A 20,838-nucleotide genomic window follows, 5' to 3' on the forward strand; every position below is an offset into this window, starting at 1 on the left:
GTGCTCTTCCGATCTCCCCGCCAGCCGCTAACCGACAGTCCGCCTTCTTGACGTGGCCAAGTTCTTCACGGCGTTTGTGCCGGAAATCGAATTCCCCGATGAAGCCATTTCCCTAGATGAAAAAGTCATCTACACCATTGGAGCAGGCATCATCTTCGTGTTGGCCCAATTGCCCACGTACCTGCTTGTCAAGGACGCCTCGCAGGCCATGGCCGATCCTTTTTCCACCTTGAGGCCGCTTTTCGCCATGGAGCAGGGCACCTTGTTGGAATTGGGTCTTTTGCCTGTGGTGCTTTCTGGATTTATCTGGCAGTTGGCTGCTGCTGGCAAGTTGCTTAAGGTCAACTTCAACTATGCTTACGACAGAGAGTTGTTCCAGACGGCGCAGAAGGTCACGGCGCTTTTCTTTGGTGCTGTTTTTGCCTTGGCTTTGCTCTTTCTGGGCTACTACGACCATGTCATCAAGAACTACACTCCAGGCGGCGAAAACTCGCCTTACGGCGCCTACGTGTTGATTTTCTTGCAGACCGTCGGCACCACGTTCTTTTTGACCTTGATCTCCGAGGTTATCGACAAGGGCTACGGCTTTGGTTCCGGTGTGTTGTGCTTTATTGCCTTGCACGCTGCCTCGGGCCTTGTCAGAGACGTGGCCGGTTTGGAAATGGTGTCTGCTTCTCCCGGTGAGGCTCCCCAGACCTACGGTGTGGTCACCTCCTTGGGCAAGACCCTCGTGACCTTGGACTTTGGTGCCATCAAGTCCTCCTTGGTGGGCTTGTTCTTCAGACCCAACTTCCCCACCATCGGCTCTGTTTTGCTTGTTTTGGCCGCTGCTCTCGCCACCATCTACTTGCAGAACTTCCGTTTGGAGATCCCCGTCAGATCCAACAGAGCCAGAGGTGCTGCTAACGTGTACCCTCTCCGTTTGTTCTACACCGGTGCCTTGCCTGTGTTGTTTGCCTTTTCCGTGCTTGCCGCTGCCCAGATCACCCTCTACTTCATTTCCGTGTTTGTGGCTCCCGTGAACCCTCTTGTGGCCTCCATTGTTGGTTCCTACGCTGAGTCCGGCAAGGTCCAGGGCGGAATCGCCTTCTACTTGACTGCTCCTTCTTCCGTGGTGGAGTCCGCTTTCTCGCCCATCAGAGCTGTGGTTTTCTCCACCCTCGTGGTGGTTTTGTCTGTTTCTTTTGCCAGAACCTGGGCTTTCTCCTCTGGCTCTTCTCCAAAGGATATCGCCAGACAGTTCAAGGACCAGAGCATCGTCATTGCCGGTAAGAGAGACGCCTCTGTGGCCAAGGAGTTGACCAAAACCGTCTCCAGTGCCGCCACCACCGGTGCTGTTCTTTTGAGCGCTGTGGCTCTTACCGGTGAGTTGCTCGGTTCCTCGGGCAAGACCGTGGCTGTTGTGGTGGGAATCTGCTCTGCTTTTGCCGTTTTGGAGGACTTCATGATGGAGTTCCAGCAGGGCGGCGGCTCCAACTCCCAGCTTGTCAACGCCATTGCTTCCTACCAGTGAGCAGGCTGGCTTTCGATAGACAGAGACTCGTATTAATAAAATAGCAACGACGTGAGTGTAGGTGGCCAGGCCCCATCATTATTGAAAAAGCAGCCTAAGTAATTGAGGTGTGTATTATTACCAGGAGGTGGTTTATGAGATTTTCACCTACTGAGTTTTTCACTCATCAGTACTGACTTTTTCACTCCACAGTATAGATAAGGTACCTACCGTAATGCAAAGCAGTGGCATACAAAGAGAAATAATTCCCTATAATGCTTATAAAACCATGCATTTCCGCTTGAACAAAAAAAGCCAATTCAAAAAGTTCTCTGTTTTATGATAAATATATAAATCAGTAGAGATGCCTTCCTCACTATCTATACTGGAATTTCGCAGCCATTAGTACCACAGAAGGTCCATACAATTCCACCACCAGAGCCGTAAATCTCTAAAAAACCAAACATCCCCAAAACCCACCTAAAAATAACCCTGGAACCAAAAATCAAAATCCTTCAAAACGACCCCCTCCCCTACTTCACCACCCTCCATTTCGCGCTATCAAAACCATCTTCAACTACACTCTTTTTCCAAAAACACCACATATCCCATGAGAGCGGTCATCCAGCGCGTCAAAAGAGCCTCTGTGACGGTCGACGGTGAAGTGGTATCCTCGATCGGCAAAGGCTTGGTGGTTTTCGTCGCCGTCAAGAAAGGCGATGTGTGGGACGAGTTCAAGAAGTTCTCGCTGAAGATCGAGAATCTCCGTATTTTCGACGACGAAAACGGCAAGATGTGGGCCCGCAGTCTCCGCCAGCTCACGGACCACGAATTGCTCCTCGTGTCCCAGTTTACGCTCTACGGCGACATGAGAAAGGGCACCAGGCCTGATTTGCACCTTTCGGCGAAAGCAGACGAGGCCAGGGCCACGTATGACCGTTTTGTGGAGACGTGTCGGGACCTTTTGGGCAAGGAGCGCGTCAAGGACGGTGTTTTTGGCGCCATGATGGACGTGGAGTTGGTCAACGACGGGCCTGTTACGTTGACCTTCGATGGAGCTGATTAGAGAGAGGGAGAGAGAAAAAGGGATGAGAACAGAATTCGCTAGTTCACTATAATACAGCCCAATTCCTTAAATTGGGGTTGGTTCTGTAAGTGCATGTGGGATGTTCATAGGCTGAGGTACGATGGTCAAAAGCAGCAGGCGTTGATAAGAACGAGGACCATGCTACTGTCCATTCTAGCTGACTCTGCGTATCTGAAGACTGTCCTCTTTTGAAAAAATCTGGGAATCTGAGGAATATCCTTTTTTACAGAATTTCGGAATCTGAGGACTATCCTTTTTAACAGATTCTGAGAAGCTGAAGACCTACCTATTCTTGGAATCTGAAAACTTTCCCTTCAACATATTCTGGGAATCTAAAGATTATCCCTTAACGTACCCTGGAAATCTGAAGACTATTTACAGAATCTGGGAATTTCAAGTTCCCATGACATTGGTGACAATTTGCTTGCCTTGTGTTAGTGCAAGTAACATATACTTCCATCGACTCGAAACCCTTTGATGACAATTCACAAAATCTGTTGCTCCTACACCGCTCCACTGCATAACCTATTATTACAAGGCGGGACCGGCCCGCTCACAAAGAATCCTTCTAATACGGCGCAATCCGCCTCTAATATACATATCTAGACTGTGCTGGGGGTGCACTCAAACACCAGGCCGTACAACCCCGACTGGTACGACAAGACAATACTCTTGATGGTGGCATAAAGACCCGGGCCGAGAATGTAAAGACCCATGAAGATCAAAATGACGTTGGCAATGAACTCGAGCTTGACCCACCACACCGACGTCTTGAAGAGCTCGACAAAGCTCACGCCAGGATTGTGGTGGTTTTTAAGACGGAAGTACGCCACGCCCCAAAAGACAAAGCCGAACCAGCAGTCGAAAAGCGAAGACATAAGCGAAAGCAAGTCGGAAAAGAACGGAATGACTTCGGCAATGATAAAAGCCACAACCCAGATCAAGCCGTTGAGGCCGATCCACACCGACCAGCCGAGCACGGTGTGGTCCTCTCTGTTCTTGTCGCCCTCCTTGAAGATAATAAGGAAGAGCCACTGGGAGGTGACGTTCGAGTACAAGGAGCCCAAGAAGAGAATGGTGGGGAGCGCAAACGAGTAGGCGATTTTCTTGTAATTGCCCACAAGCGAGCCGAACGCAGGCGACGTCATGTACTTGTTGCCGACGTAAACGTAGACAATCAGACCGGCAAGCGCAAACGTCACCAACTCGCACGCCGTCACCACCCACAAGGCCTTCTTAAAGTCCCTGGGCTGCTTCATCTGCGAGATAAACGAAGGGTACGTGATCTGGCCCACAAAAGTGTACACAATGTTCAACATGGCGGACATGCCCTGGACGTAGGTGGTGCCCTTGGCGGGCCAGAGGTTCCATTCCACTGGGGTGCCGTCAAAACCGGCTGGATGCTCCTGGACGCCGGCAAAAGCCATGGAGAGCACCACCGACACAAACATGGTGATGGCGGAGACGTACGCCACGCCCAGCATGGACGAAAACGTCCGTGGAAGCGAAAACAAGAAGCAGATGACCGCACTCACCACGGCAAACACAATCTGGCAGATGGTGCCGCTCTGGCCGGCGTAATTGTCGGAGATGGTGCTGAAGTACTTGGCACCGACAAGCACGTGGAGCGCCAGAATCAAGGTGTTGTTCAAAATGAACGCCACGGCGGTAAGGTACCACACTGTTCTGGAGTTCCAGAAGATATGCTGACCCACGTCACACACAGACGTGATTCCCGGGTACGTGATGCAGTAGTCTGTGATGATGCAACCGGTGTAAAGGCAAATAAGGGAAATGCCAGCGGTGATGATCAAACCAGGAACAAGACCCAACACCGAGTAACTCCATGGAAACGACATGATGGCAAGGCAGATGTACTCTGAAAAAAGCAAGCCTGCTGTTTTCTGCCACAGGCAGTTCTGGTAGTTGATGACCGGTGCCTCCTCCTCGGAGAGCCTTTCCCAGTCTTCTTCTTTTTTATCGAGCAGCAGCAGCATGGCGATTTTTTGAGGTGGGAATGGCTCTCTTTATATCTGCTGCATGGTCTGCACCTCTTCTGTGCCTGGACAGTGGGGCGGGTGCCGAACCGTTTTGATGAATATTAGTATTCTGGAGAATTACAGTTTGGGAAATTCCGAAGTTTTGAGGTTTTGGAGAATTTGATTATTTTTATTTTGATGGGTTTTGGTGATTGGTGTTTGGAAATGTGGAGATTCGAAAGTTGAAAGTCCGTCCATGAGGCAGTGGCAGCCTTCTGGAATACAGACTGCGGCTGGAGCTTTGCTGCAATCACATTCCTGGAGAATTTCCTGCCACACTGCAGCTTTCTTTTTTTTTTCTTGTCGAGTTCGCCAAAAACGCCGGTCTTGTTTCGCCGTTGGTGCTTGCTACGCAGAGCGTCCAAAAAAGCATCTCATCTTGCGCCAACGGTGGCCATATTGTGGCTCGATTGCGTTTTCGCAGCCAGTGGGGGGCCAGTGACGATTAAGCAGAGACAGCAAATCAACGAATTTCGTCAAGGAAATTTGAATATTTCGAAAAGTCAAAAAATCAACGTCTTGACTTCTTCGTCTTGACTACTTCGCCTTGAACATTGTCGATTGACGTCTTCGCCTTGGCTTGGCCTGTCAATGTCAGCTTGCTTTTTCTTCGCTCGGCGCGACTCTCGGCGACTTGCTCAGCTATCAATTCCACAAAACGGCTGAATCACAGAAAACCTTTTTTTAATTAATCTTTTGAAATTTTCCCCTTTCACCTGATTTCTCGTATCGCCATTCCCACAAAACCGCCTCCCGCCCGTGGCAACACGGCTGTTTTGGTCTGGACCCGCCGTGCATCTGGGCGTAGCAATTAATTAATGGAGCATTGTTTCGGGCATTCGGCGCTCGACGAACAAAGCTGTGTTTTTGTGCCCTGGGCGTGGAAAAAGTGTGGAAAGTTGCGAGGGGTGCTTTTTGGAAATTGAAGATTTGGAGCCTGGAGATTTGGAGCCTGGAGATTTGAAGAATGGATTGAGATGAGCCGAGGATGGTGAACCTTTAAGGTTTTGTGGTTTTGGAAGTTTTCTTTTTTTCTTTCTTTTTCGTCGTCGGGACCCTGACCTTTTTTCGGAATCGCCCGTTCCGACGGCCCGCCTTGCCTTTTTTCTTCTGTCGTTTGTCGTGTCTGTTGGTGGTGTTATCGATGCCGCTGTGACGTCATCGATGGTGGGGGCAGCGGGGCACCAGAACCTTAAAGTGGGTCCCCTATCCAGAGCCTCAATTCAGTTCCAAATATCCAATTAAGGTTAGATTTTAAAAAAAGATGGAGAAGCGGCCTCGGGCTCGTTTGGGGTTTTTGGCTTCTGTGCTTACGTAATTGACATCTATGGGGTGCTGGTTCGGTGATACGCTTATCGGCTTCCAGGTACCTAGACCAATCTTGTGTAGTTTGTGAAAAGCCGGTTCTATGCGTTTTATGGAGATATGGCGTTCTCGTGATTCGAAGGTGGTGGCACGCTTGAGATTGACAGGGTGTGAAAGAAAAGTCTAGTGGCTGCAAATTGGACAATCGTCCTTCTATCTTCACATACATACTTCACTTACGTATACGACTATCGTTTACGACTATCGTTAAGAAATCCGAAAACCGGCATCCGGGTTGACTGAGGTATCAAAGGGGAAGAAATGACATAAAGTTATGCTTCTCGTGGGTAGGAAGCTGAAAAGTTCTCAACACTATAACCCCATGTTTCTTACGTCATTTGCCTACAACCAGGGCACTCATTCAACCTCTTTTTCAAAAATTGCCAAAAATAAACCTTACTGCAATTGGTACACTGCCTCTTCATATCCAGAACGCATCACCTGGTGGCTTCCTGAATCCAAAACTACATCAAATCCTCCAGTCACCCTCCTTTTCCAGAACCCCTAGCTCCTCGGCTATCTATATACGCCGGCGGCGGGCTTCCAACAAGATCCACTTTCCTTCCAACGGGAATGCTAAAATTAGTCGACAAATAGTGATCAGTCTCTTCTTGCTTTTGGTGCACTATAATACTAACGCACAAACTATACGTTCGATGAACGGTATTCGAGAGAACCGAAGGAGGAACTTCGGGGATTCTGCAGCGGCGAAAGTAGCGGGAAAGGTTCAAAAACCGCCACTTGTCATTATGTGGACCCATTTGGAATCGTTGATCGGGTTGCCACAGTTTGAGCCTGGTGTGTTCCCTACTCACTTCCTGAAACCCGTCGGCAGTTCTTGTAGTTGTTTGTTGTAAAAACTCAACCGTTAACCATGTTATGGAGATGGTGTCGGTCAACAGGGTTCTTTGGTAAAGTTCGAGAGAGGCTATCTCGTCGAGAAGCGTCCCGGGAGATACTGGATTTTCATGGAATTTGCAATGATTGAAGGTGAAACTCGAATCTCCCAGGAAGTACATTTTCGTGAAACAGGGAGCCTCAAGTGCTGATGAAAATACGGAGAAATGGAACTTTTCTTTGCTAGTATTCCCCAGACTAGCGTCCTCGACTATCCAAGCTGTTTCAGAAGGAACGAGCAGAAGCGCCAGATTCTCCTTTACTTCACGCCTTTCACTTTCCGAGCTCGAGCCAAAAAAAGACCTCTTTTCCTCCAAAAAGTCAGCTTGAAGATAAACACTGCTTATCACCATGACAGAATCATCCATAGCAGTGGCACTCACATGATAACCGAAGCTGTGGGAATGCACCTGTTTAAGCCGTTTTGCCATTATAGCTTCAACATCCTTCACTATGAACGGCGATAAATCCACTTTTTCAAGTGACAAAACATCCTGTTTCTTGAGGACTTGGTCTTGTGGCTGCATGTCCGATGTGCTATCGTTGATTGCAACATCGACATCTATAAGCGTGGAAAATTCTGAACGACAGCTGTTTTTTGAATCACATTCACAAGTTATTTTAATCTCGAGAGCGTAGCTTCTGGAGCAAGTCTCTGAATGGAACGTGGGTCCAATGTTGGGAAGGTTACAGTCGTATATGGATTTTTCCAAATTAGCGACAAAGACGGTGCCTTTGTGTGTAAAAGCGGACAGTTCGAGAAGATTGTTCAACTCTACATCTCTTAGAGTGCTTGTTCGTGTGTCCTCCTGGATTCCAAAGCCTTTCAATTGCGGTACGATGCACCTGGTGGTTTCTTTCAAATTAAACACTACTCGCTTAAGTGAAACTCTGGCTTGGCAGCGACAGAAATAAGTTTTGGTTAGGTTCAATCGGATTTCGAAAAATTCAGAAAGTTTGGCTCCTGGAGACACGACGTTGAGGAGTCCTGATTTAAAAAAGCGGCTCGTTTGGTACGATGCAATCATCTTTAGATAAACGGCACCTTCATTGTTAAACTCGAAATCTCTCTTCTCGACATTATGTGTCACGCCACACGCAAGAGGAACCCTGTTGTCCATGGACTGGAAACATTGAACTCCCCACTCATGCGTTCTTTTCCGATTAGTACTGGGAATCATTAGAAGCTGCTTTAGATGGATGACCGAGGACAAGAGACGAATTTTTCCGTCTTTCATGTTCGGGCCTTGTCCAAAATCCTGGATTCCTTCGATTTCTCTGGCGTTTTCAATGGCAGATAAATTGTCTGTTTTGACTTTGGGCAAATCTCTCAAACGGAGGATGGTGGCTTTCCACTGCTTGCCTTTCAACCATGTGGTGTAAGAATCGTGGGATACATAGTTCGACGGATCTTTTTCTATTTCCAGAGCAACAAAGTCGTTGCCCGTGTTTTCGCCAATGTAGTAGATGGTATTCATTTTGCAATGTGAGAGAAATGGAGAAGAGGGTGCTTTTAAGCGGTGGATTACCGTCACCTAAAAATAATTGTGTCTGCCTCGGCAAAGAAGAGAAGCTGCATTGCAATGACCAGTTTTTTACGGCGATCTTCCCGAAGATTGCTTCCTTTCTATGAGTAATGATTCTATTGGTTTGAGGGTTTGGGGTAAAGATTTGGGAGGAAATATCTGACGATGCTTTATTGCAAACTCACGAAGCTACCCATGATAGCTATATTGAGAGAGATAGCACAAAAATTCATCAATCTGATTATATGAGTATGTCTTTGGAGGTGCTTGATTATAAGATCATCAATGCTGCAGAAGCCCATTGAATGGCTGCAAATTGTGTAAGTCAAGCAGAGAGGCCCACAAACAATCCATTGGCTTTCTTAATTTTGAATGTTGTCTGAAATTGCTAAAAATGAAGAGATTGTAAAAGAGCCCTGGACCGTATAGCTGGAAAAAGGGGAATAAATTGAATGGGTATAAATCGGGGTAATCAACCAAGAAGGTTCAAGCACATATTGAAGGTATCAAAAGCCATTGTGGAATCCAGAATACCCAGAAATTAACAAACAAAATAAAAATAATAGAAAATTCAATGCTCATTAAAACCATACAACTTCCAATTATGCTGTTGGTTCTCGACAAAAAGCCACTAATGTGTCCCATATCATTATGCCTCTGGGTTCATCTTCATTGAGGCCAAAACAGCTGTTAAAACAATTCTTCAAACTCCACATCTGAATTAGAAACATCGTGTCCATGGAATTAGAGAGACTCTTCTGCAGACTCAAAACTAGTGCCCCCTTCGGTCTCGCTTTCTATGGCTTGATATGGCGGTGGTTGGCCCTTGGAAAGTAGGTCCCTTGGTTTTCCAATGGGCAAGTCAAATCGAGTGCTTAATTCATGGCAGGTATTCTGCTCCAAACTCTTCACCTTTACCTCAACACAAACAAAATAAGCTCGACTCATGGTATTCGAGAGTAAGGAGGGAGGAACAATGGGGATTAAGCAATCCAATAAGTCATCGGGAATTGTTAATTGCCTTTTTCCGCCTTTTCTTTTCATGTGAAGTCGTAACCCGGACTTCATCTTTTGTATATATCTTTTATGAGTCTTCATTACCTGTTTTCCTTCGGCGGTTCTGTGTACTTCTTGCGTTTGAAGCTCGACATTAACATGGACTATCTCAACGTTCTCATGCAACACAGTATCCTTCCAAAGTCTGATGGAAATCACTTCGCTAAGGTACATCGCAGGACAAGCTAGTCTTCCTGGAATTAGACGGCGTTCCAAATTGAAAGTGGGGTCGTACGTTACGTCCTCGACCAGAAAAAGAGGATAGTCAAAAACTGCGAGAAACTCCGATGGAAAGAAAGCTTTTTCACAAGTGCCTTCTCCCTCCATTTTCCAGCCTTCTTTTGAGGGTATTAGAAGGAGCTCAGGAGGGTCGTTGTTTTTCGTTCCAGGACGCCAACCGGAAAAGGTCTTTTCTTCAATATAATCGTCTGGAATGAAAACTGTAGTAGTGACAAGAACAGAATCGCCTATGGCTGTGGCACTTGCATGATGGCCAATGCTTTCGTGACTCACTTGAAGAAGCCATCTTGCCATTAAGCTCTCAACGTCACTCAAGATGGATGGCGATAGTTTTGCCGTTTGAAACGACAAAAACTCCTGACCTTTTTCAGCCTGTTGTGGGGGAAATAGATCCGAATTAACGTCGTCAATTGCAACATCGATATCTATAAGCGTGGAATATTCCGAACGGCAACTTTTGTTTGAATCACACTCAAATACCATTTTCACCTCGAGAGCATAGGTTCGGGAACAGTTCTCGGAATGGAAAGTGGGCCCGATATTGGGGAGTCTAAAGTTGTACATGTGTTTAGGCAACAGACGGGTGAAAAAAGCACCTTCCAATTTGAATTTTGAAACATCAAGCACACCGTTGTTTTTTGTATCTCTCAAAGTGGTTGTTCTGGTGTCCTCCTGGACGTCAAATCCTTTTGACAGTGGCATTAAACACCTTGTGGTCTCCTTCAAATTGACGATAATATGGTTTAACGAAACCTCTCCTTGACAGCGACACAAAAAAGGGCTAGTTTGTTCCAACTTGAAAGAGAGAAATTTCGATATTTTGGTACCTGGTGACACTACATTGAGGAGACCAGATTTCACAAACTTTTTGGTCTTGTAGCGTGCACTCACCTTTAGATTAACGGCCCGATCATCACTGGATTTCTTTTCGAATTCATACTGTCTTTTTACAACTCTGTGTGTCACACCAAACTCAAGAGGAACTCTATCGTCCTTGCAATGGAAACACTGCATTTCCCATTCACACTCCGCATCCAAATCACAATTAGGCATCACTAGAGGTTGCCTTGGAACAATGATAGACGATAAAAGGCGGATCCTCCCATCTTTGAAGTTCGGACCCTGTCCAAAATCCGCTATTCCTTCGATTTTTCTGGCTTTTTCAATGGCAGAAGTGTCTTTTTTTGTGGATATGGGTAGCTTCTTCAAACGCACAATGGTAGCTTTCCACGCCTTGTCGTTCACCCAAAACGTATGAGAATCGTGAGATACGTAGTTTGAAGGATCCTTTTGGATTTGTAGAGAAACAAAATCGTGGAAGCTGTCTTGGAGCTCGCCAAGGTGGTAGATGAGACTCATTCTGTGGAATGGTGAGAAAGCGGGAGTCCAGAGAGCAATTTATGACTGGTTTCCAGAAAAAAGTCTTTTTAATTTTTTTTTTTTAAATTCATCTGATTAAATGGAAAATACTATTTAATAATAATGTGCCCCTTTGGCACAAGTCAGACGGGTTATATTAATTACCGGTTCAAGGCGATATTTCAGTAACCTTGTCAAATGCCGTTTGAAGATGTACATAATATGAATCGGTTACTTTGGCACAGGTCGTATTGCTCTTATACTGTATTTGTGGAATCTAAACATGCTTCATGTCGTTCCTTCATCAAACGAGTGGTTTGGATTCTAATTTCTAGCATAGCTTCTCTATTTCATAGCTGCAACAGGCTGCAAATCAAGAAAAAACTACATGCGGTACTTCTCCCCGGCATTTTGTATTATCATTTTATTTCACTTCAAGTATCACCCTGAAGCACCTTTCATCCACTCAATTAAATTCCACCCCAGACATCATTTCTCCTTCTGGTTGATAGGAAGCTCCACATAACGTGTCAAGTGATATTTGTCGGGACGCAAACCATAAAACAGGATACGGATTTTCACGCTGTAGGTTCGATGGACAGAACTGGATAGCAACGAAGGAGGAACATTGGGGATTTTGCAATTGAGCAAATTGTTGTCGAGTCTCCAGAATTTCCCCAATGACATGTCCAGCTCCAGCTTCCATTGCAAAACCCTATGAATGTTGATGTGTTTTTTGCATAAACTGAAGGTCTTCTTCTTTTGAGCCTGGGATCCGTTGGCAGTCCTTTGTGTTGTGTGCTGAATAAGATCGACTTTGATTGTCTCCAAAGTGATGGATTTAGTTAATCTGGTTCCGTTAATATAGACCTCGATCAAGTTGTAGAGATCTTCTCCAGGAACGGCTCGTCCATCCGGAATTCTTGTACATGACGGCCAGTACGCCCCCATAGAAATTCCACAACCGAGCTTGGTAACTCTTGAAATTGCCAAAAACGGCGACAGAATCAACTGGTCAATGTTTCCTTGGACTGGTCCCTCAAATCTCCATTCGCCATTTGAGAGCACTAGACGAGGCTCGTTAGAAAATGCCACTTGCTTGCAGGGCCAGGATCCGTTGAAAAGTTGCTTTTTGAGTTTATCCGGAAGAAAAATTGTAGTAACGACTAGAGCATATTCTCCCATGGCTATGGTGCATGCATGGTACCCCAAGCACCAGGATTCCATGCTTTGAAGCTGCCTTGCCATGATGCCTGCAACGTCATTCATGATGTTTGAGGATAATTTTAAAACTTTCACTGAAAGGTAGTCCTGCCTTTTTTGAACCTGTTCTAGCGCTTTCAAGTCGGTATTGTGGTCCTTGAGTGCAACATCAAGATCGATTTTCAGTGCAGAAGTCAGCGAGCAGCGTTTTTCAGAATTGCATCTGAATGTGACCTGAATCTCGAGAGTATATGTTCTGGAGCAGTTTTGCGAATGAAACGTTGGTCCGAGGTTTGGAAGGTTGCAGTTGTAGTGGTCCAAATCCATGTACTTGAAAAACGAGGCTCCCTTATTGGTAAAGGTCGAATGGTCCAAACAACAGTTTGTGATTTTGGTGTCTTTTAGCGTCGCTGATCGAGTATCCTCCTGAATCCCAAAACCTCCATTGTGTGGTACAATACACCTTGTGGTCTCATGCAATTTGACAACCACGTTGGTGATTGAAACTTTTCCCTGGCAACGGCACAAAAAGGCATTGCTCTGTTTTAATCGAACATTAAGAAAGGTGGATAGCGATGCACCGGCTGAAACAACATTGGCGTTACTTGAAGAGCGGAACTCATTTGGGGTGTAGTACTCGGCTGCTACTTTTAGAAACACAGGCTCAGTATCTTCACCATATGGTTCCAGCCAAAGCACATAACCATCTTTTGGCTTTGTTACGCCGAATTCAAGAGGAACCCTTTCGTCCACCGTATGAAGACACTTCATTTCCCACACATTGGTGTTCTCATATTTATCTGGACAAGGTTCCATGAGAAGCTGCTTGAAACGAAGGGTCGAATAAAGGACCCGGATTTTTCCATCCTCCAAGTTCGGGCCTTGTCCCAAATCCATGGTTCCTTCTGCCTGTCTGGCTTTTTCAATTGCAGAATTGTCGTCAATTAGTGGAAGTTCACGCAATTCAATGGTGGTCAACTTCCAGTTCTTTCCGTTCAACCAGTATGTGTGGGTGTCGTGGGAACTGTAGTTTAAAGAGTCATTTTCGATTTGGTCGGCCACCCATTTCTGGAATTTGCTTTCGTTGCAGTGGTCGTCGATAAGGTAGAATGGAGTCATGGTTTGGTGATTGAGGGAGGAGAAGGGCTCCATTAAACTATTTATTTATTCGATTCATGGGGAGCTTTCTCAAATGACCAAGAGGAAGTTTTCAAATGACCAATCTTTGGGGTTTCCTAACCGGTCAATACCATGACTCCCGTTGGTGCAAGTATTGCTTAGACTTGCTAACTTTGCTTTTCAATTTCTTAGAGCAATGCTGGGTAAATGAGGCTCCTAGCTCTTGAAGCGCCCATTATTCCTTCCCTAGATGGATCAGGGCCTGAAGTTCAGGATAAAGTCTGTTGCCCTTTCTGGTAAGAGGAAGATATTTGGGTGCTTTACTAGTGGGTTGTGTTTCTATGGCGATGTAGTTTTGGCTCCAGAAGGGAAATGCTTTGGTAAAACTGTCCTGCTAATTCGTTATATTACGAAAATGTTGAGCAGAACGCTCTTTTGTCATATTATGTGAGTTAGGTGTAATGTGAGCTAGGTGCCAAATTTGCAACCAGTGGGTAGGACAGAAACCCTTGTAGTAGAAATCTTCCAAAATGCTGTTCCCTCTTTCTTCTTGTTTCTGATTCGAATTTCTTAAACCAATTTTTTTAAAACGAAATTGTGCCTGAAAATGCAGAACATGGTACTATCTCAACTCGAGGTGAGGAAGCTTATCTTGCGTCAAAGTACAGATGCACAACATTCAATCTTGGACTTAGCATCATAAAGACGAATAGAGGCGATTTTCAAAACAACCCATCTTTCATTACTGTCCATTATCTACTCGATCCTATTTCACTTCACCACATCATACCTACCTTCTTTAGGTGCATCGCAATGGTTGCAAAATGCAAAAATTGTGCAGATCAAAATTCATCGAATATTCACAAACTTTTCCATCGATTTGGCTTTTCAGCTTGCTTAAGTAACCCACGACTACATTCAAAAAACTCCTCCACCCAAAAACCCAAAACCACAAATGTCGGAACTTACTATAGCCGATGTCCATATCTCAGCCTTGCTGCCGCCGCACAGCATCCACACTTATCCCCCCACCCCTCGTCAAAAACAACAAAGATCATCAAACAAACAATTCTTCTTCTCTTCACTTTCAATATATGGATATCTATATACATAAATATCAATTATGGAACACCACCAAATGGAACAGCCGATCTTGCCATGTTGAATGTCCTGTAGACAAGGTCCTCGCTGTCCCATTATATGCTACAATGTCATATCATTCCCGTTAGTGAACCCACGTGGTTCCTCTTTAATTGGCTTATTATATAAGACTCACTCCTTGCCCTTTACAGGCAGTATCGGAGAGAACTACGTTTCTTCTTAATATACTTTAACACTATAATTTAACTACGCTCACACTATGAACTACTTTCTTTCATACCTGGACCCTGCATACAAGTCTTCGGTGGTATCTCAAGATCTCTTAAGAGAGGACACCGAGTCGGCTGAAAGAACTAAGTATGAGGTTCGGGTTCCGTTCAAGTTAGAGTATAAGTGTGATATCATCTGGTGGATTGTCAAACTCGAGACTGCTGCGAATCATGCTCTCGATGTGGATACAAAGAATTACATCTGGGAATACTTCAAGGACCCAGAGACTGCTGGAGCAATATTTGCCAGACATGACTCACGTACTAAGAAAGCTATTAAGAACAACGCACAAAAGTTCATTGCAATCATCACTACGGAGAACTTTATCCTGAAGAATGTCATCACCGAAAAGGAACCAGTGAAAACTTTACCCTTATTCAGAAAATGGCTTGTCGAGAAAGGAACGAAGTTTAACAATGGCGACTTACGTGAAGCCATCACCAGATGGAGCAGTCAATATGAAAAGTGCAAAGACCCAAAACTGTACCACAGTGTGGCGGATATCTCACTGTTTATTGCCTCTCATACCTTCGACAATGACATCACAATACTTTTGCTTAGAGAAGGCAACTTAGGTGCAAATAAGAAACAGGAAGTGATTAATGGCCAATTGAAACTCAGAAAAGATGAAGTACTCGACGTATTCAATAATTGCTTCCATTACCGTGAAAAGGAGTATGAACTCCCAACTGCTGGCTCCTTGGTGACCTCAATTGATCAGAGAGAAGTCCTCAAAGTTGATACCTCTACAGGTCAACACTCAAGGAGAGGTGGACGTTTTCCTGGAAAACGCTTCAGAGGTAGAGGCAACTATCGAGGCAGAGGTAGAGGTAACTATCGCGGAAACAGAGGAAGTTTCAGAGGAAACTTCAGAGGTGGATACCGCGGTGGAAGACAAGACGGAAATCAAAACAATCAGGATTCCTCTAGCTCTTCAACGGAAAATAAAAGTACTGAATAGGATGCAATTGACATAGATGATGATGATAATGATAGGGCAAACTATCATTTGACGAACGAAGAAAAGATTATTGAATTTGTGTGGGATTCTGGAAGTCCTATACATATCATCTCAGACTTGACGTTGCTCTATGACTTTGAGAAACGATCAACGACAGTATCTGGTTTAGGGGGAGGAACTGAGATCTCCCCTGGATTTGGAAAGATGGACGTTAGGACTATTTATGGTAAGAGTACTACACTTGATGAGGTATATTACCTCCCGAACTCTACCAACATCATATCAGGACAACGTTCGTTACCTTGGATCTATGACCAAGATATCCAGATGCTATTTGACCGAAAGCTGAGAGTCCTATCATCTCGAATTCCAGATAAACCGCATCACATCTATGTCGCACTCAAGTGCAAAATTCAATCCCAGGACCAAACTGATTTGAGACATTTGATTATGATCTCAGAATCCGACATGAGGCAGGCCTTCAGAACATATCAAGTGAACCTTAGAGGTTATGACTGGCTATCAAAGCTGGATTACAATGCGAAAGACTTAGCAATTCACCTCATGTTGGGGCATCCTTCTTATCAACAGTACAACAAAATCAGAGACCTTCACAATAATTCTGATCCACCACCAAAAGATCCGTTACCAACCATAGCCCTGGATATCAGAAAATATTGTCGCTCCTGCCGCATTCGAACAATGACCAAATCTCAAGCACCTAGGAAAGGTAAAGGTATCGGCAGAGCAAATGTGACACAACCACTTCAAGTTATTCATGTGGACTTGGCTGGACCAATTGAGCCGAAAGGTCACAATGGTGAAGAGTACTTCGTTGTTGCCGTCGACAGATATTCAGGAATGATCTATGTTGAAGTCATTATCCATAAACGTTATGCTCGCAAAGGACTCCTCCAAATCATGCAGAGGATGCAAATCGACTTTCCAGCGCACAAAGTACTTGAAATACGAGCAGATAATGGAAATGAATTCCAAAGCTTGAGAGACGAGACTGGTGAAACTGACATTATCGTCAGAGATAACATCCCTATCCACACAACTGTACCTTACAGTTCTCATCAAAACGGCCGCGCTGAGCGTGCAATTCGAACATTAGTGGAACGAACAGGTATTCTATTTGATGACAGCGGACTACAGTTAGAATTTTGGCCAGACGCTATACGAGTTGCAACACTTTATTTGAACAATTTACCAAGACCCAACCTTAAATGGAAGGCACCAAATCTGTTTGCAACCGGTCATCATTACCAGCCAGTGATAGATTTACCTCAATTCGGATGTTTGGGAGAATATATGTTGGCTAAATCTCCTGCCAGAAGCTCGAAATTCGACGAGAAAGCACAATCGTGTGTTTATTTGGGACCACTGACAACAAGGGGGGCACTGCGGTGCTTACCTCTCATTCCAACATCAGAAGGGTTACAATTTGGCCCTATAGTGGAGTCCCATGATACCTCATTCCAGACATCGACCAAACCATTTGTTAATCAGCTCATCGAGCGTCACTGCGATCCAGCTCGAACACTTATTCATATTCAGAATCGTCCGTACGAGTACCCATCCAGATATCAATCAGGTACAAAGAAAACCAAAGAGCCTCCAGAGCTAACTAAAGTCGATGATCCACATTTGCAACCATATTTAAAATTGAAAGAGGCTGAATTAATTCAAGAGCAAAGAGCAAAAGAAGCTGCGGAAAGAAACAAAGCACTTCGAAAAACAATCGAGAATGAGTATCACGAGCAGTCACAACTGAGTGTACCTGCTAGTTTATTTGACAGACTGAACACAGTATTACGGAAATCGTCAACAACAGTCTCCGACCAAATCAAAGAATTACAAGGCGCAAGATACCTGGCACCTATTCCTCACGGTGTTACAGAAGAAGACGAGGGACAGCCTCCTCTTAAGAAACCAACTCTACAAGCGGTATCAGGACCAGAGAGGGACAGCTCGCAACTGTCTCTTTCTGCAGCAGGTAGAAGCGACAGATTGCAACTACAGACTTCCCTGCCATCGCCAGCTGAGGTAGCACCCAGCACAATGAACGACAATCACGACAAGGCGACCGCTCCACGCAGAATAACCCGATCTCAAGCAGTGAAAGATCCGGGATTTTACAGGATACTCTTAGCTAATCCCCTGCCTGAAAGTAAGGGGGGAGAAATACAGAGTACAGAAGTATCAACGCAAGCATATGGTAATTCGGCAAGATCTCTCGATCGGTCAACCTACGATGTGCAACCTTGTTACAGTTCGGCGAGATCTCTCGATCAGTCAACCTGTGACGACGCTATCGATATACCTGTGCTTTGCATTGCTCCTTCCTCCGTATACGTACTTACAGTGCATGTCATTAGCGAGGGAATTGAAGAATCAGAAAACTACGATTTCCGACATCTTTTACCAGAAGAACAAGAAGATACGGTAGAGTTGAGGTATAAAGATGGAATTCTTCAACCTGTGCGTAAACCAGCTCCTGAAACATTTCGTGAGGCAGTTAACCGTCCTACTGAAGAAGGATGGAAAGAGGCCATTGAACGTGAATTAAACTCATTTGAAGAACACAACACGTTCGAAATTTGCAATTTACCCAAGGGAATGGAAGTCATGGACTCCAGATGGCTCTTTCTCAACAAGTCAACTGGTCTAGCGAAGGCCAGACTTGTAGTACGAGGATTCAATCAACTATTCGGACGAGATTATTCAGATACTTACGCCCCAGTTGCAAACTTTCACTCAGTGAAAATAGGTTTTGCCATAGCAGCAGCCTACAATATGAGTATCTTACAAGTTGATGTTAAAACTGCTTTCCTAAACGGACAAATTGATAAAGAATTATATCTTCAGATTCCTGAGGGGATGAGGACCTCAGAGAATAAAGACAAAGTGTTAAAGATTAATGGCTCAGTATATGGTCTAAAACAAGCGCCCAAATTATGGAATGAAAGAATTGACCAGATATTAAGACAGAAGTTAGGATTCGAGGCAAATGATAAAGAACCATGTTTCTATCATAAAAGACAGCAAGATATCTATATTATTATTGTGTTATACGTGGATGATATGCTTATCATGGGCACGAGTGAAAGCGAGGTTGTTAAAACCAAGGATATGCTAAGCAAAGAAGTGGAAATTACATTTCAAACTAATGTGAAACGGTTTCTTGGTATGTCCATCGATATCCTCAAAGACAAAATCAATGTCTCACTCAAAGACTACATCTCAGAATCGTTCAACGACATCAAGCCAAATGAGAAAGTCAAAACGCCCTGCTCCACAGCGTGGAAGGACCACCTACTTCCTACGCCAGATGACGAACTAATTGAAGATCCTGGAGAGTACAGACTGTTGGTCGGAAAATTGCTATTTGCTAGCACTACAGTCCGTTATGACATTGCCTTTGCAGTAGCTGTCTTATCTCGGTACATGGCTAAACCAACCAAACGACAATATGCCGCCTGTGTTCGGGTTGTGCAATACTTGAAAAGTACCGAAGATTTTTGCCTAACTTATCACAAACAAACTGAGACCAATGATATCAATTTAGAATTCTTTACTGACGCAGACTGGGGAGGTTGCCCTAGTGACAGCAAATCCATTTCTGGATTCATCGCGCGCATCAATGACTCGCCGATCTACTGGCGTGCTCGAGGTCAAAAGAGTGTCTCGCAATCAACTCATGAAGCTGAAGCTATTGCCTTGAGTGACACAAATAAAGAAGCTATTTGGATGAAAGATCTTCTTGTCAACTCAGGAGATTGGAATCAACAACACGAGACGACCATCTATTCAGACAATGAGTCCTTGATTAAGGCTCTCGCCAGAACAGATTATTATGTTTCTGCTAGAACAAAACATTTGCGCGTCGACTTAGCTGCGATCAGAGAAGGAGTGAAGTATGAGAATTTTATCATCAAGCATGTCGCATCCGCGCTCAATCGTGCAGACTTGTTCACTAAACCTCTCACTACAGATGGTTTTCATTCTCAAGTTGAACTAGCACATAAACGGCACAGCGATGAAGAGAGGGTGTTGAATGTCCTGTAGACAAGGTCCTCGCTGTCCCATTATATGCTACAATGTCATATCATTCCCGTTAGTGAACCCACGTGGTTCCTCTTTAATTGGCTTATTATATAAGACTCACTCCTTGCCCTTTACAGGCAGTATCGGAGAGAACTACGTTTCTTCTTAATATACTTTAACACTATAATTTAACTACGCTCACACTATGAACTACTTTCTTTCATACCTGGACCCTGCATACAAGTCTTCGGTGGTATCTCAAGATGCCAATCATGTCGGTCACGTGACGCCAAGGTCCAAGCAATACGCCCCATATGTACTCCTACCCCAGGCTACCACATTTCTTTAACCACCAACAACTTCTTTTTCTTCAGAAAAATCACATATCCTCCAAATTCCCATGTTCATCCCGCCAGAGCGCCTCGCCAAACGAGCGACTGCCGAGTCCGTCGTCGGCATCGTCGTGCTGCTCTGTATCATCTTGGGAATCGTTGCCTTTGCCTTTGTGAGCCAGAAAACACTCCGTAAGTTCTTGTCACGAAAGAAGGCACGGCCTTTTTCTCGAGAACCCCGCCCGCCACAGCCCGTGGCCACCTACAACCCCCGGCCCGTCCAGACGACTCAGAATACGGAGCTCCACACTGTCCATACACCTCCTCCCAAGTACGAGCCTCCTCCACCGCCGTACCAGGCGCATTTGCGAGAGGAGCACTGATCCGGGTGGCCTGGTGTTAATTTAATACGTTTTTTACGCTTTGCTCCCGCTGATGGCTGGAAAGCGGAAATCCAGGTAGACGTCATAGGGTGGATGAGGATTCTTGGCAACGCCGTGTTCACGCAAATCGGTTATGATAGAGATGACCGCTGGCATGGCTGGTGCCGATGTGCTGCGGGAGGAAGGTATTCAATCGATTGTTTGATTGGCCTTCCAGTTCCACGTTGATCTGTCGGTGCCCTTATACCAGACACCATTGCCGAACCGTCATCAAACTACAGAGACCCTGCTCCCCACTTCATGACAGTTAAGCCTCAATCCCAAGTCCTCGACTCGAATCAACACGCTACGCCTCGTG

General features: G+C 45.1%; 7 protein-coding genes across 7 annotated transcripts; 3 read left to right on the forward strand and 4 right to left on the reverse strand.

The window, feature by feature from the left end:
- Nucleotides 1-2,102: 2,102 nt before the first annotated feature.
- Nucleotides 2,103-2,558, forward strand: C7M61_003238 (D-aminoacyl-tRNA deacylase; the record flags this gene model as incomplete). Its single annotated transcript, XM_024858582.1, has 1 exon — nucleotides 2,103-2,558. The coding sequence occupies one exon, from the start codon at nucleotides 2,103-2,105 to the stop codon at nucleotides 2,556-2,558; it is 456 nt and encodes a 151-aa protein (XP_024713069.1).
- A 623-nt stretch (nucleotides 2,559-3,181) lies between these two features.
- Nucleotides 3,182-4,576, reverse strand: C7M61_003239 (uncharacterized protein; the record flags this gene model as incomplete). Its single annotated transcript, XM_024858583.1, has 1 exon — nucleotides 3,182-4,576. One exon carries the CDS (start codon nucleotides 4,574-4,576, stop codon nucleotides 3,182-3,184), a length of 1,395 nt encoding a protein of 464 aa, XP_024713070.1.
- Nucleotides 4,577-6,583: 2,007 nt separating this feature from the next.
- C7M61_003240 (uncharacterized protein) lies at nucleotides 6,584-8,358 on the reverse strand (the record flags this gene model as incomplete). Its single annotated transcript, XM_024858584.1, has 3 exons — nucleotides 6,584-6,593; nucleotides 6,635-7,663; nucleotides 7,898-8,358. The coding sequence occupies 3 exons, from the start codon at nucleotides 8,356-8,358 to the stop codon at nucleotides 6,584-6,586; spliced, it is 1,500 nt and encodes a 499-aa protein (XP_024713071.1).
- A 792-nt stretch (nucleotides 8,359-9,150) lies between these two features.
- Nucleotides 9,151-10,404, reverse strand: C7M61_003241 (uncharacterized protein; the record flags this gene model as incomplete). The annotated part of the gene is made up of 1 exon (XM_024858585.1): nucleotides 9,151-10,404. The coding sequence occupies one exon, from the start codon at nucleotides 10,402-10,404 to the stop codon at nucleotides 9,151-9,153; it is 1,254 nt and encodes a 417-aa protein (XP_024713072.1).
- Nucleotides 10,405-11,550: 1,146 nt separating this feature from the next.
- On the reverse strand, nucleotides 11,551-13,383 carry C7M61_003242 (uncharacterized protein; the record flags this gene model as incomplete). Its single annotated transcript, XM_024858586.1, has 1 exon — nucleotides 11,551-13,383. The coding sequence occupies one exon, from the start codon at nucleotides 13,381-13,383 to the stop codon at nucleotides 11,551-11,553; it is 1,833 nt and encodes a 610-aa protein (XP_024713073.1).
- Nucleotides 13,384-14,743: 1,360 nt separating this feature from the next.
- C7M61_003243 (uncharacterized protein) lies at nucleotides 14,744-19,739 on the forward strand (the record flags this gene model as incomplete). The annotated part of the gene is made up of 6 exons (XM_024858587.1): nucleotides 14,744-15,490; nucleotides 15,716-16,777; nucleotides 17,201-17,888; nucleotides 17,931-18,406; nucleotides 18,764-19,660; nucleotides 19,713-19,739. 6 exons carry the CDS (start codon nucleotides 14,744-14,746, stop codon nucleotides 19,737-19,739), a joined length of 3,897 nt encoding a protein of 1,298 aa, XP_024713074.1.
- Nucleotides 19,740-20,165: 426 nt separating this feature from the next.
- C7M61_003244 (uncharacterized protein) lies at nucleotides 20,166-20,480 on the forward strand (the record flags this gene model as incomplete). The annotated part of the gene is made up of 1 exon (XM_024858588.1): nucleotides 20,166-20,480. The coding sequence occupies one exon, from the start codon at nucleotides 20,166-20,168 to the stop codon at nucleotides 20,478-20,480; it is 315 nt and encodes a 104-aa protein (XP_024713075.1).
- Nucleotides 20,481-20,838: the final 358 nt, after the last annotated feature.

The sequence above is a fragment of the Candidozyma pseudohaemuli genome, assembly GCF_003013735.1.
Source record: "Candidozyma pseudohaemuli strain B12108 chromosome Unknown scaffold00008, whole genome shotgun sequence".
Lineage (NCBI taxonomy): Eukaryota > Fungi > Ascomycota > Pichiomycetes > Serinales > Metschnikowiaceae > Candidozyma > Candidozyma pseudohaemuli.